Below are 15,510 nucleotides of genomic sequence, written 5' to 3' on the forward strand. Positions count from 1 at the left end.
TAAAATATGCTCCCTTCATACAAGAAACTTGTCAAATATAAGGTTGCTCTGTGCAGCTGAGTCCACTGTCTTTAAGTCATAGCTATGTACGTAATTACTCTAAGCCCTGTACTTAATCCTCTTTAACAAGCCTTCAATTCATTGAAGATCCTTCCCTCCCTCAGCAATTTAGTTTACTTAATAAATTACCTATTTTCACTTTACACGGGGTTGAGAACCTTGGCCTTGCTACAGATTGGATACACCCTTGAAATACCTTTAGTGAGTCAAAACACCACAGCAAATATCTGGGTTCCATCCATTAGCAAGATACACCCATGGGCTGTACGAAATAAAGCCATATTCAACTTCCTGGTTCCTCACTCCTTGTTCAGAAGAAATTTCCAGCCACTACACTTGCAAACTGTTCCAAGCACGAATAAAGGTTAGAAATACATGTTCCTGTGTCTGCAGGCAGGCTGTGAAAATGGTAGAGAAAGGTGCAGCTTGCATCTCCTGTTAGCCTCACTGGCAGGTCAGCTAAAAACATCTGTTTAGTGTCTGTTTTGCTTAAAAAAGGGGATTTTGCACCTTTTGCACCGAGTGATCTGTGCAGTGACAAAACCCACAATTACAGGAGCAAAATAATTATTGCTGATCTTCATTGTGAGTCTCCCACTAATTTTAATAAGCATGATTCAGAACAGAGAGGAGAATGGTATTCTAAACACAGATTATAATGCACAAAACAGGGGATTAGATCTCCCTTACTACATGAATTGGACACCTGAGAAACCTGGGTTTATTTCAGACATTGCAGCAGAGCTTTTTAGCAGATGTAAAGATTCAGGAAACCCACACCTTTGAAGTCTCTCTGACAGCACCTACCTACTGCTTGGAACTATGAATCAGTGTAGATGACAGTAATGACTTAAATTAGAGGTAGCATAAAGCAAGATATTTTAATAAGCAAGGTGGTAATTGTGGCAGACTACTACACTTCCATCCTGCTTGTGTAAGTTTCGACCTACTCGTAAGGTGTTTTAAAAAAGAAGCAAACGGTGGTGATCAGCTAATTTAATGTAATGTGCTATGCCATTTTTTGCCCACTGGTGGCTAATTCTGTCCAGGCTGCTGGTACCCAAGAAGCCAGTATACTTCCCTGCCTGGTGTTTGGTCTCTGAAGAGATGGGAATTACGTACCTGCTACCAAGGACCCGACTGAAAAGCTCAAAGCAGAGGAAGCAGTTTCTCAGCTCAGGAGAGAGCAGCAGCTGACACTGCATTAGCTTGGTTTGTAGGGCTTCAGCTTTGAACAGCACCAAATGCACCACCCCGCTCTCCAGTACAGAGTATTTCAGACCTCATCCAGCACAGACTGGGACCATGAGTCAGTCGGCCAGCTCAGAACATCAGAATGGCCCTGGCCAGTCTGCTTCATGGATGAATTTGTACAGACAATGCTTTCCTAAAGTAGTAGATCCAAAAAGGAGGCATAACAAACTTCTCATCAAGTCAAGCAGATGAACTCTGTTCTGGTTGTCAAGTTTTACAATTGCATCAAATCTGTTTTTCTGCACGTGCTGCATTTCAGAGACTGAAATGCTGAACAGCTCGCTCTGCTTTTTATGCCAGACTGCTGTGACACTTGTTTTGCTGCAGTTTCCTTCATAAATGTGCACCATATTCTTTCTGCGTGTTCTGCAAGAAGTTGGGCAGTGAATTTTTTTTAAGCACATTGTTTCTTTTCACCTTATCTCATCACTGTAATGCCTTTCTTCTCTCATCTTTGTAACACCTTAACCATGTGTCCACGCCACTCCAGAAAGACAAAGAACATGGTGCTTATGAAGCAAGTGAAGCAAGGGCACCACCGTTAGGTAGCACACGGTCACTGTAGAAAGTATTGCTGGTTCCCTTGGAGCCGACTGGGCTGTGGCTACAATAGAGCAAAATTATGACTGAAGATCTGATTACACCGCTGAAATAAGCAAGCTGTTGTTGGCAAATGTATGTATTTTGAGCATTCCAATGCTCTTACTAAGTACTTCAGCAACTCCAGCACAAGAAATGGATTTTACCAGTAAATGTTAGCAAGAACAGAAAAGATGTACCAGTTTTCTGTGCTCCTTCATTCAGCTCAAAGGCCCAAAGCTGCTTTGAACTTCTGAGACTCTGCCAACATAATCAATTCCACCCCTACATAACAGGCCACTGGAGATGCATCGCCTTATGTAATGAACAAATCTGAGTATTGCAACACCTCATTAAATAGTTGTGGAGACACTAATAGCAGAAATAGAGAGCAGGAGTCAGTTTATAAAGACATGCCAGACCTGTGTTCCCGTAGCGAGATGTCTCAAAATCTATTACAGTAGCAGTGAAACAAAAGGTTCAAAAGAAAAAGCATACAGCTAACAGAATCATTATCGGCCTGAACTTCCAAAAACCGGGTGAGATTAATTTCTTCAGAAACTTTTCATGTAACTTTGGATCTTTTAATATACCTCTCAGGCTGAGTTATTTACTGCTTTACCATCCATAGTTATGCATAAAGAACACAGGGGATGGTGAGGGTGGGATGTTGGGGGGAAACCTTCTAGAGCGTATTTGCAGGCCAGGTTCCAACAGCACTTGAAGTAGTCATTTCCTTTCCCTGACCCAGCTCAAGAGAGAAATTTGACTTGGGGCATGAGGGAGGGGAAGCAAAGTGAGGATAAAATGAAGACATTTCAACAGCAATTGATGTCAGGATGCTTTTTGGATTAATTATGTAGTTCCTTTCACTAAAGAAAACCTATTCCCACTTCACAAAAAAAACCCAAACCACTATCAGCAGACGTTGTTCACTTCACAAACTTTTCTCAATCTGTAATGCTTTGGAGTAGCCAGTTCTATATAAAACTGCTTATCCCTTCCCTTAAAACCTTACATTAATTACACAGGAAAGATATCAGGATTGTTAGTTTATTTTAATTATTATCCTGCAAAGTCACTTCAGAAAAAGGCAAAGAATTTTCTGAATAAATTTTTCCTTTCAAAAACTCAACTGCATCTTCATTTGTCATTTCCTGAAACTTCTTGTTCAGGACCTGGAAGAAAGGAAAAGCCAAGGGTACATTAGTTCTATTGTCTAGCAAACTACCCTGTCCCACAAACCAAACACTCGGTGATGGGAAGGCCCCAGGGAGTAGCTGTATTTTGAAAACAATTTGACTTCTATCATTCATTCCATAAAAATAAGGGAAATGAGCCAAAGTCACATAGGTTTCTTAGGTACAAAGCAATTCAGTGGCTTTATTTTTTTTCTGAACTATGTTTGTGTTTATTTCGCTGATAATGATAAGTGATAGCTTGTCTTTTAGAGTCCTTCTTGTCCTTCCTCCCTAGTGACACCACCACTACCTTCTAAGTAGAGATGATGTACAATTACCACTCTGGAGAAGGCTCACCATTCCCTACAGGGCCTGTTCTACCAAATAAACACATTCATCACTGTGCTGATAACAGGATTGAAACAGAGAGAATAACAGACTCTTCTTACCAGAATCACATGATAGCCCAGTTTATTTAGATGCCGTGTCTTCATTGCCAGCTTCCCTTGGGGGTGTGTTGTACCCACACAGAAGGCAGACAGAGGAACAAAGAGAAAAGCCAATCTACAACCAAGAAGAGTAAGGAAGACTCCATTGTACAAATGCAGAATAAACATTTTTAAGACAATGATTCAACTATGTCCTTTAACACTGCAGAATATATAGCTGCCTTTCTGCCAGGCAAAAATATCAGGACTGCACAAATTTCATTATCCTTTTCCTTCCCCAGACTTAAGCAATTTAGATCCTCTTTTCTTCTGTGAGCTTCACACAAGTACCAGCACCTACTCAAACACCTAGAGCAGAATTAAGTCCTTAGATCTCAACTTCTCCCCCAATGAGCAGGAAATAGATCATTCAGAATTATACATTCTTTTGACAGTTTGTGAATTTACTTTGAACCTCTGCTAATATTCAGAATCAGTTACTTCCTGCCGTAAAAACCTACTTGGGAGTGTGAGGAAAGCTGAATGCCTTGGAAGCCTGACAGTGAGTTTCTGTTACACAACTCACTCACTCTCCTTTTCCCAAAAAGCAAACTATCCAAAATACATTGCTGTGCAGCAAACCAGCACACAAATGTTAAGTATTACCCAATTCTACTTAAGCATTACTTAAATGATATATGTCCCACTTCAGTTACTCAGAGGTCATTCTTCTACACAAGATTAAATTAATCACCTAAAATGTGGATATGATGATCCTTTTTATTCAAATTATATTTCAGCAGCTGAATTAATCGCCATAACATATCATTGAGATGCACATCTTAGAGACTTAAGAGAATAACAATGTTTAATTGGATACGCAAATACTTGGAATTTTAAAACCGTAATGTAACAATATCTTGGAAAGGATTTCAGTCATACTTCAAAACCTGTATCCATTACAAGGGTATCAGAGTACGGTGATGTTTCCTGCCTCTTTCTCTGAAATGTTAAGTTTTAGCCTCTGTTAGAAGGTAGTGAGCTGGATTAATTGTTGCTCTGAACTGGCATGGCAATTTTTGTGTACTTCAGTGAGCACAAGCAACAAGTTAGTTAGAAGTAACTGTATGGAATATATACAAATAAAACTAGTATGCAGTCAAAATAGACACCTTTGAACACTTGAGTCAGCATGATCATCTGTTGCAGATATTGGGAGCACCTTCTTTCTCTCTGAATCCATTCTGATTTCAAAATCTGAAAACAAAACAACAAAACATTTAACACTGCAAGAGGTTACAATTAATGTTCTCATTTGAACATTAATTGTTCAAATTGTTTTTAACTTAACAGTTCATTTGAAAAAGTTAACAGACACCATCACTGCTCTGTTTCTAATTGCTGTTCTCTAGTAACTTTCATATTACTGATGGCTTTTCCCTCCCTGGAACCAATATAAAAGCTATAGCTTTCACATCTCCAGAAAAAAAAAAAACAAAACAAAACACCACATTTGTTTTTGGAAACTGTAGATACAACTTTATGGGAGTGAAATCATAGTTTAAAAATATAGTCTTGATCACAGTCTGTCATACCTACTCAGATTTTCCTGTAATCCAATTCCTTATTAGAAATATTTATGAAGAAAATTATTGCAAATACGGAAAAACTGGTAAGCTGACTGACTGGCAAAAAATAAGCAATATCAAAATATAAAAGAAACCAAACTTTATGAAATGATCACCTATTAAAGAAGGTCATATCCAATTTCATAAATGAAAGTAGAACCCAAACCTTAGACAGAGCTTTAGAGAAGAAACAAGTCAGAGAACAAAAGAAGGCTGAATCACTAATGTGATTCAGTACCAACATGTCAACCGTATGGCTGTGTTGGCCATGTTGGATATATGTACAATTATTATCTGCTAGCTGATGCTTAACAAAAAGTCCAAAGCAGTTTTGTAAATAAGAGCAATCATAAAGTTTTAGTAAATTGACATAAATACTTTAACAGAAGCATACTAGAAAGTAGTTTCACCAATCAAAGACATCATTTGTTAAGACCATGTCTTCTAAGTGTTACACTTTTAATCACTTGCACCCTATGCAAATTTGTTACCACCTTGTTATTTGGGGGATTATAAATCTACATTAAAAAGAATATGACAGTAATTTGGCTTCATACCAATATGATACTTATATGGCAGCTGAACGTTTTGCTGAAACATGTTCTCATCTCCCAGAAGTTCTATCAGTGCCTCCTGAGCCTTTCTGAGATTAAGAGATACTAATGAGGACGAATTCTCAGTTGGCACAAATGCAGGCTTTTTGAAGGAAGGGCTATCAAGTTCCATACATGTTCTCACACAACGAAGCATCATTTCATTTTGTTCTTGGTAAAGATCATCTAAAAAAGCACACAAAAAATATTTCACCCAATGTATCATCTCACAGAATTTTTCATTTTATTATCATTTATAGTCTGTTCCGTCAGAGCAAACTAATTTCAATACAGGAATCAAAACCCAATTGTTTTTTCACTGAATATTATTGAGTACCTTCAATGTATTGTTAAATACACACCATCAATTCACTAGTTAAAATATCAAAGTCTACAGCTGGGACCTGCCCATTTATCCAATCTTTCCCCTCTACTGTACCACAGCTCTGTGCATGTTGCCAGTTATTACAGGAGACTTTAGGAGAACATGGAATGAGAAAGCATGCATAAAAATCATTTATAAAATCCAGACAACTAGAAGGCTATTTATAAAACAAATAAGGGATATCAGACTTGGCCATAATTTTGAAACTGTACTTTAAGAGTACAAAGCTGCACAAACTCTAACCAATTACAGCTTTACAGCTTTCAGGTTCAGTCATAGCAGACTCAACAGCAAGACACAGTGTTTCACTCCACACTGAATTTCTACTCCACTGAACTACTCTACTGGCTGTAGAGAACTGTAATGTGGAAACCAAATTCTACTATAAACCATTCCATGCTCCTCATTATAACTCAAAGTAGTCAAAAAAAACCCTTTTACTCATGATTCCAGGTACCAAAGTTGGTGTACAAATGTTAGGACTTCCTGTGTTTCTAAAAATGCCTGAACATCTGTCGAAGAGAGAACTCCTGGCTCTCACACATTTCTACCATTTCTACAAATCTCATATTCAGATATCTCCATGCGCACACCTACTATTAAACTGTCGCTACCATGGGGCCCAAGGCAATAATCCTGATGCCCTAGTGCAGAAACAGATCACTTAGATCACCATGACTACGTTAGCTTTGTCTTGAGGACTTCAAATTTAATATTAATCATGTTTGCCTTCTTCAAACTCAACTGTAACAACTTATGTACAGATGCAGACTATCCCTTTTAAAACAAGAACATGACAAATTAAGGCCTGACCTGACAGTATTTCATTCCTGCTGTCCTTCTGTAGCAGCTCATCAAGCGCGCGATGAGGAAGATATCCTAAGATGCAGAGTGAATACACTGCCCTCAGCAGTTCTGTGTTGGACATCTGAGGGAGGTATTTATTCAAGCAGTTATGAAGAGTCTCAAAAAACCTTTTCCAAAAGCAGAAGAAAAGGATATAAATACACAACTAAGGCTATATAAAATACAGATTTCAAACAAAAAAACAAGTTAAAATCATTACTATCTTGTATAATCATATGTTGTGTAATCTAACATTAGCTTTTCATTCTTCTTTGAGGATACAGCTACATATCAACAGATTTAGTAGCCCGGTCAGTCTAGAACCAAGGTCTCCATTTTCAATTACAGAGAAAAATTCCTATGTAGAAAAAATGTGAAAAGACACAGCAAATTTCCCTTACAGATTAATAAAACAGCATTATGAACTCTCTCACAACTGACATTGAATACTAGTTGCCATACATTACTCTATAACGACTACATAACATATTATCAGGCATTCTAAATAAAAACCTACAGATGCTTTTGGCCTCTGGGAATATAGTTGAGTCGTGAATACACTCGAAGAACAATCAAAAGGTTTTTCAAGTTGAGGAATTCAGGGTCTTCTGTCACCTTCTCAGCAAAAACACCCATCAACTCACTAGGCTGAAAGCCAAGTGCCTCAAAGGCAGAAAGAAAAAGGAAAATCTGAAAGAAAAGATAGTTTTATAAGGTCAAAAGTGGATCCGATCCTACCTGTTGATTTAATAAAAAGCATTTTTAATGAAAGCAATTTTTTCAAACCATAACACCGATTTCTTATTTTGTTATTCATCAATAAATGGAAAAGCATTTTAAAAATCTAACTATATCAACTTCATCAGATTGGTATTCCTAAAAACACATGTTCAAACACAAACATAAAGAAAGGTAAGATAGAAAGCACTGCATATTCTACTAGTACCACTATAAATTATTTGATCTCAAACTCACCTGTCTTTTGTCCCAAAGGCAGGCAGTGGAATTAACATAGTCTGCTACTGCTGAAAACAGATTTACATTACGGTATTGGAGACTGTAGCAAGCTTCCAGAATGAGAATTAACTGCCGAAATGAAGCATCGTGAACACTCTCTGTTAACAGAAGAGCAAAAAAGTACCAATGATACAAAGCGAGGGGAACTGCAGGTTGGAGGCACTGTGGGATTGGTTTGGCTAAAGGATGGAGGAGAGGGAAAAAAAATCAGATAAGGAACTGTGGAACAGACTGAGACTAGCTAGGCAAAGTCAACTGAGTTAAAACACACAAAGAAACTGAGAGGTAGAAGAAACTGAACTGAGTCAGGATCAAGCTAGAAGGGATAAATCAGCAAATGGAGACAAATTAACGTAAGAAGCAAAAAGATTCTGTTCCCAGAACATCTTCTTTTCCAGGATTCTTGATTTTCAGCACCTCCCTGCACTCAGCACGGAAATCCTCAAGCTTTAATCCTCCCTTTAGTACTGACTGAGCCTTTGGGCTGTCCACCATGTCAGCTGAGGAAGTAACAAAGAGGAGGATCTAAAGCTGCTGATTAATCGGATATTAGCACATGATGAAATTTACATTGTTTCCAAATTTGGGTTTACAAAACGGCAAGAAACCACATATATGAATCTATGTCTAAAAAGCACTAAAGGTTGTCAAGCATTAAAGCATTAGTGTATGCGAAACTGGAAAACATGGAACCCTAACGTAACCTCCTGGCGTATAAGCGCGATGGCACAGATTGAGGGCCAGATGACAAAAGACTTCTGCACAGGACTGCTGCCTTAGTTGCCACACAAGATGGACCTACTCGTGAGATGAAAAAGATTAAGCACTGAAGAAAAATGCTCTCTCTTGAACATCCCGCTTTGTTTGCTGCAATGAGGGGCATACATGTCATAAGACAGTGACTGCAAGAGAAAAGACTGTAGTTACAGTAGTAGCATCAGCACCCATCAAAACTAGCCTTTATCTTTTCCTCTCCAGAGGACTCAAGAGGATAGCAGGAAAATAACTGAATTTAACTGCTCTGAGTTGTGCCCAGTGATTTTCCAGGCTCTGCATAAAATACTGCTACCTCATTTCTTGAAGTGCTAACAACTGCAATGGAAGCCAATGAGAGCTATGCATCAAATAAAGTGATTTATAATGGTAGGTATTCTTAAAGAAAATAGGCTAATGAAATCGCATATTACTGGACACTTTGACCTTAATCTCTCTTCTGCACAATTAGAAAATTATTATCACCACTGGGTCACTGTCTTGCTGCTACAAAAATTAACTCAATAAGTGCCTACAAAGTACACAGTTATTATGATTCTGGTCAGGTCCTCAGAGTTGAGAGAGGGGTCTACCTTCTTGAGAGCCCCAGCAACAGCGCAAGACCTGAAAAACCTGCTAGAGAACTCCTTTGCCCCATGGGCCCCAAAGCATGCCTCTCCCTCCTCTTCCTATTCCATCTCCAGTCTCTGACAGGGGTCACAGAATCACAGAATGGTTAGGGTTGGAAGGGACCTCTGGAGATCATCTAGTCCAACCCCCTACTTGGGGGTCATTTCTGTCCAGAAATTACTCTGTCCTCAGAGCAACATTTGCACAATGTGCAGCATGTAAGTCCTGAGAACATGCACTAAAAAAAAGCAGAAAAAAGTACTAAGCGGCTGCTAACTCTGTGTATGCCATTTAGCCTGTGTACTGAGTGTGTTGAAGGTTCTACGGGAGAAGCCAGTATGTGTAATTGAAGACCATGTCCCAACACATATGAACAATCAGGACAATACCGGCTGTACAAGCAGCCCAAACACTCCTAGTTCATTTATGTTAAGAATGCTACTTTGCTATCTTAATGCTTTTTTAGACACAACTTCCTATGTAAAGTGTGAATCAATACATACAGACGCCATGTACTTAAGAAACGTATTGTAAAGGTATGGAGAAAAGTAAAAACATTAGCTTTGATTTAATTTTTTTCTGGACTGCAGCATGAGTTCAGTTATTAAGTAACACTCAATAACTAAACCCAGTTAATCAGGGAAACACTATGTTCCCTTTAGTTTAGCAACTAATCACACTACACCACCAATCCATCCTGTAAGATGTCCACTTCCAAGTCAATTTGTTTCAAAAGTTTATCTAAAATCTTTTTTTTCTTGCTAGAATTAAATTCTTTTTCCTAAATTCTGCGTACACAAAAATGCAAAGAAAAATACGTAATTCAGGTAAATGCTAAGAAGAGCAGAGATGACCAGAGCTATTTGCTTTCATTATCGATCAGTAATTTTCTGTCTTGCTGCTTGTCAAATGGCTCCACAGTACTATAATATCCTGTAAAACAAAGATGTTTCCTGAGTTTTAAAGGAAATCAGAAAAGGGAGATGAGACAATAATTAGGAAGAGTTTGGTATAAGGAAGGGAAATTTAATAAACGTATTTTTTTCTTACCCTGGATCTTTTTACTGCAGGCATTCAGGATTGGAATGGAACAATAATTCATTGCAACAAGAGCCAAAAACACACGCAGAGCATTCGGGAAAGTCAGATGGTCTATCTCTTTCAAAACGGCCATCTAAAGTGAATTAAGAGTTTATTAAATCCTTCATTCTTCAGGTATATTATCACTGCTTTCTGGTGAAGGCATTTTCACCAAAATTTTCCCAAATTCGTTAGCCTGTTCAGACTTATATGAAAGAAAAAAGAGCAACAAACAGCAAAAGCATAATGTAACTACTCTCAATTTCTTAATACACAATTATAGCAGATCAAGTATTCTAGAGCTGTGTCACAACGCAAGTTCCCAGCAATTTGCCTTTATATGTTTTTTTTTAAAGGAAGAAGTCTCAGTAAAGCTCATTTCCAAATACTGTGAATATGTATCTTCTACCAACTCTTAAAAAAGTAGCAGAAATGTAATGGGCACAGATGACTTATTAAATAATACCCCAATTACTGTTTTGGAAGTGTGTGAAAGCTGTAAGCCTTCAAAGTGATCCAATAGCACGCTGAGTGGTGTACAGCTACAAATGCAGACTAAGGCACAGAAGGTCAGCTCTGATGCCATAAAAAAGACTTCATTTATCGAAGCAGTAATTAGACTGATATAAATGACAGTAAAAATGAGACTACAAAGTATATTGGCTATTAAAATACAATACTCTTACTGCATGCATATCAAAGGTTAAATATAAAATGTGTCTACAATAGAAATTACACAGTATTAAAAACAGCACCCTGTAGGCTCAGAAAATTAAGAGCTCCCTTCAGTTACCAAGTGGAAATGTTAATTTCCTCTCAGTTCCGTATTCCACTGTATCTTTAGCCAGTTTCTCAGCATCCTGTAAAAAGTGGTACTTTGCCCAAGGTTTTACGATTTATTTACAACTAACATATTGCATGAGCCCCCGGCGCTGCTCTGTTCTTGCCCAGTTTCCCATCAGTGGTATCTTCCCTCACTTCCTCATGAATGCTATTACAAACTCTGACCTCAGAGCCCTTCAGCTACGTGACAAAAACACTAGCAAGCCCTGTTTGAAAGGTTTCAAAAAGTGTCTTTAAATCAGGGGGACAAAACCCAGTACACCCTGCCGTAAAACCTACGGCCCGCTCCCAACCACTGTATTTCCCAGGGGACCTTTCAGATACACAGAAAGACAAAGCCATGAGGTAGGCGAGTTCTACTGGCATCTCACTCCCCTCAGTCCTCTAGCCCTGTACCATTTCCAGACACAGCCCCATCACAGACAAGTTTTCTGTCTTCTCATCTTCCAGCCACAAGCTGGGCAAGGGATCAGGGAACAGCCTGCAAATGCTTCTACGAAATACCATGTGACTAACCCAAACAAGAGGTGAGGGCACTGCTATTTTGCTGCCTCAATTCCTTTTGTACCACCTCCATTGCTTTCTGCCCCCTTTCATGGTTGGATATTCCCAGCTTCCTAATTTAAGTTTTTCTTGCAGATATAGATGGACTATGATTCATATAGCAAACGCAGTTAACCTTTCTATAATATTTTCTCTTTGAGTGTCTGAAAAGAACCACACACAATTTATAAACGATGCAAGAGCACAGGCTTTGTAAAAATAAACATGAGCCTCCAACTAAATTTACCTCTAATTTCTTTTTCAGAAAGACTGGAGCATCTTTTCCCACGCATTTCATCAGGTTTTGCAGTATAAAGATGTCTCTGATACTTGGAATGCGCTGCTCCACTAGTAATCTGATGAAGAAACACACACAACACCTTAGGCTAGAGAGAGTAACTGTTTAATGGAGCTTTCCTCATTTCAGCAGAAATAGGTAGGGTACCCCCATTCTCCCTCACTGATGTACTCCCAAGTTAAAGCTGTAATTCCCTGCTCCTCTCCCACCTCTTTTTTGCAAGACTGGCATAACTCTACATGATGTGGCTGCAGCACAGATATTCTACACATGGAAATTATTACATATGCTTTCTTAATGTTATCCTGATAGATGAGTATTGTTGCTGATACATTAACAACAGGGGCACCTGACCAGACTGCACATGTGACTGTGCAGACATGAGTGGTGTTAAGCCTCAAGGAATTAACACTCTTCTGCAGAAAAAAAAATTGCACATTTTTATCACAGAATCGTCTACATGCAAGCAACCTCTGAAACAGCCAGGAAACTCGGGGACAGACACTGACAACAACTTGCTGCAAGTGAGGAAAAAAAACAAACAAGCAGTGCTGTGGCCTGCAGGAACAGAAGGGGATATCGTAACACAGAGGGATCATAAGCACAAGATGAAGGAATTCTGCATTCCCAGCACCTCCTTTTCTGGCTCAGAGGGATGTATTTTAATTGTTATGTCTGAATCACCCTTAAATATACCTGCACAGCTACAAACATACGAAATGTCACTTTCTAAGGCAGAGCACTGCTCTGAAATTCACCCCTGCAGATGCAGCTTCCTGCAAATGGGCAAGCACTCCAGACATCAAGACAAAGAAAGAGCTGTAGATGGATCTCCTGCTTTCTACCAACTTACAAGAACTGTGTACCTGAGCTTCCAGGAGAACCTGGTTTTTGCCTATCAGTAACACATCCACCTTCAGAACCTGGCACAGGACCAAAAGTCCTGATCCATGGCAAGGTTTTTGACAGTCTCAGTAAAAATAATCTCATGGGAGTGAGCAGATTGGTTACCCACATAAAACTCACTGACCCAGAAAAAAATCACTACAGCCAAAGAAATTATTCTGATACAGCACTACAGAGAAGGCCTTGCTGGACGCACAAATACAGTCTAAACTTGCCTTCATCTTAATTTTTACTTAGTAAATTAAAAGAAAATATTCCCTGGCTGTTCAATGTCATTTTTCATTATGAAAAATCACAATACTTCACAAAGTAAGCTAGTCTCATTACCTCCTTTCCACACAGATAAAACAGAGGCATAGATATGCGAAGTGACTTGATCAACATCACAAAAAAACCACAGTGGTAGAGCTGGAGTCAGAATATGAATCCCCTGCAAAGCAGTCTAGCACCCTCTGCCATCGGAAGCCTTTCTGCTTGAAACTGCAAAGACAATGCCAAAAATCACTGTCTTGTATGGCTGTTATCTCATACTATCATTTACGTCCTAAAAGGACAGTATCTCTTTTATGTGCAGACACTCCCTCTGTGATTTCTAAAAGACATATATTCAAACAACATTTAAATATGAAGAACACGTGAAAGATTTTTTTTCTCACTGTAATCCAGCTTGAAGAGCGCTCACATTCTTGTCTTTATCCAGCCCTGCTAAAGTAGTCGCCAAAACTGAGATACATCGGTTATCAAGTTGATTGAGTTTCTCCTGTTAAAAGAGTTTTCACAATGTCAGGTTCCTTCAGACCAGTAAAAGTTTCATAAAAGAAAAACTGACCACCCTTAATCTGTACCCGCCATCTTCTCTTTCACTAGGAGTCAATTCATAAGCTTTAATTCTGCCGTAACCTACAAGGTCTCACATCAGTCAAATTTAGTTGATTTGAAAACAGTAATGACTTTTGAGACCTCTCTCTTAAATTTGTATGAAATCAGGCAGTGGTTTTAAAAATGAAGGAAATTAGAGGTACACACAAATTAACCATGGGAGCCCTGTTTCCATGGAACATCAGACTACACCAGGGACATAACCCAACTCTCTCTGATGTTGCACAGCCTCCCAGAGTGAGCCCCAAGGATTCAGCCCACACTTAGAAAAGAGGGATTTTGATACTTACTTGGCAGACCCTCACCAAAGTCTGGACGAGGAGAGTGTTCTGAGGAACACCCAGGTTCACCACGGCATGCAGACTGAACACCAGGTCACCTCGCGTCATCCTTCTAGAGTCCCGCAGCAGCTGCTGACAAAGCTTCACAAAAGCGGGGTGCTCAAAGATCAGCTGCTTCTCGTAACGCTGCTGATCTTCAGAGAGGTTTTTGAAGAGCTTCCATACCGTAGTTAAACAGTTTGTGAAGTGCTTAATGGAAACAGCAGACTCTGCAGCCAAGTCCAGTGCATCGCAAGGACAGGTACATTTCTGGAGACTATTAAAGAATGCGTCACTATGATCCACCACATGCTTCTCTTTGAAACTCCCAGAATCATCCAACTTTTCAAGTTCCGAGGAGCTATGGGGAGCCTGCACACTCACCAAAGCCTCTGTACTCTTCTCTGGTTGTACTTTAGCACCTGTGCTAAAAGCATCTATCTTTTGAGACAGAAAACGAAGAGGTGATCCAAGCAGCGAAGGAGAAATATTTAAAAATAATTTCCTGAAGTTCACATTTTCCAGGGGATCCCTGTATCTGCCAATCGATAAAACATGTTTTCTTGTTGTGGCTGAAGATTTGGAAGTCAGCACAGAATTGCACCTATGCATGCATCTAACAGTATTTAACAAATAACTTATTTTATTATTCATTTTTGCTAATGTCTCATGAATACATTTGAAATGCCAACTCAAAGTAAGGGATCCGATGAAATTCTACCAGCGATAACAGTCCTGGAGAAACTGCGTAAGATCACTTATCTGTAAAAACAATTGAAAATTATGGATTAGTTACCAGACTTTCAGTTCCTAAAGTTTCAATTGTCAAATCTATGCTCATCTTTAACAGGAGAAAAAAAAAAAAGAAAAAAATATTTGGAAAAAGATGCCTGGAAATTGATTTGCTGACGGACTTTTATGTGTGACTCCTACGCTTTAGTCAAAGCTCTCAACACAACGCAGGTGTCAACTGGGTGTCAACTTTTCCCTCTCGACTGTTTTAACCAAGATCTATGCCGGGAGGAACAGTCTTTTCCTGACGGGCGTTTCTCCACGCAGACCCGTCTCCTGGCAGGGCTCTGGTGGGTCACTGCCACCCTCCAGCTCCGGTTAACAGAACTGCGGCCACCAACAGCCTGCCCCAGCCTCCCTGCCGCCATCCCCCGGGGCCGAGAGCACCCGGCGGGGCAAAGCCTCTCGATTGCGGCCTCGTTTTCTGCAGGCGCTGGGAACGCTGCCCCGGGGGTACGGTACCAGCCGCGCGGGCCCAAGGCCCCGCGGCCCGGG

At 39.6% G+C, this 15,510-nt stretch overlaps 2 protein-coding genes across 2 annotated transcripts in view; one reads left to right on the plus strand and one right to left on the minus strand.

Moving 5' to 3' along the window:
- Positions 1-2,951: 2,951 nt before the first annotated feature.
- On the minus strand, positions 2,952-14,877 carry FASTKD2 (FAST kinase domains 2). Its single transcript, XM_009890248.1, has 11 exons — positions 14,194-14,877; positions 13,681-13,784; positions 12,068-12,176; positions 10,405-10,528; positions 7,930-8,069; positions 7,472-7,644; positions 6,922-7,082; positions 5,688-5,909; positions 4,675-4,759; positions 3,524-3,638; positions 2,952-3,071 (listed from the first exon to the last, which is right to left on the minus strand). The coding sequence occupies exons 1-11, from the start codon at positions 14,875-14,877 to the stop codon at positions 2,952-2,954; spliced, it is 2,037 nt and encodes a 678-aa protein (XP_009888550.1).
- A 15-nt stretch (positions 14,878-14,892) lies between these two features.
- Positions 14,893-15,510, plus strand: part of MDH1B (malate dehydrogenase 1B, NAD (soluble)) — a 9,147-nt gene continuing 8,529 nt past the window's right edge. The window contains exon 1 of the mRNA XM_009890249.1: positions 14,893-14,971. Coding sequence (XP_009888551.1) covers positions 14,893-14,971 — 79 coding nt within the window. The remainder of the gene's footprint in view (positions 14,972-15,510) is intronic.

This window comes from Charadrius vociferus, unplaced genomic scaffold, assembly GCF_000708025.1.
Source record: "Charadrius vociferus isolate BGI_N301 unplaced genomic scaffold, ASM70802v2 scaffold147, whole genome shotgun sequence".
Classification (NCBI taxonomy): Eukaryota; Metazoa; Chordata; class Aves; order Charadriiformes; family Charadriidae; genus Charadrius; species Charadrius vociferus.

Bases quoted from the DNA above. Each gene is read 5' to 3' on its own strand.
- FASTKD2 (XM_009890248.1), bottom strand. From the start codon at position 14,877: ATGAATAATAAAATAAGTTATTTGTTAAATACTGTTAGATGCATGCAT. The intron at 10,529-12,067 runs GTAAATTTAGTT...AATTCACTTTAG, and splicing joins TTCTGAAAAAGAAATTAGAG to ATGGCCGTTTTGAAAGAGAT. The intron at 8,070-10,404 runs GTAAGAAAAAAA...TTCTGTTAACAG, and splicing joins CTGCAGTAAAAAGATCCAGG to AGAGTGTTCACGATGCTTCA.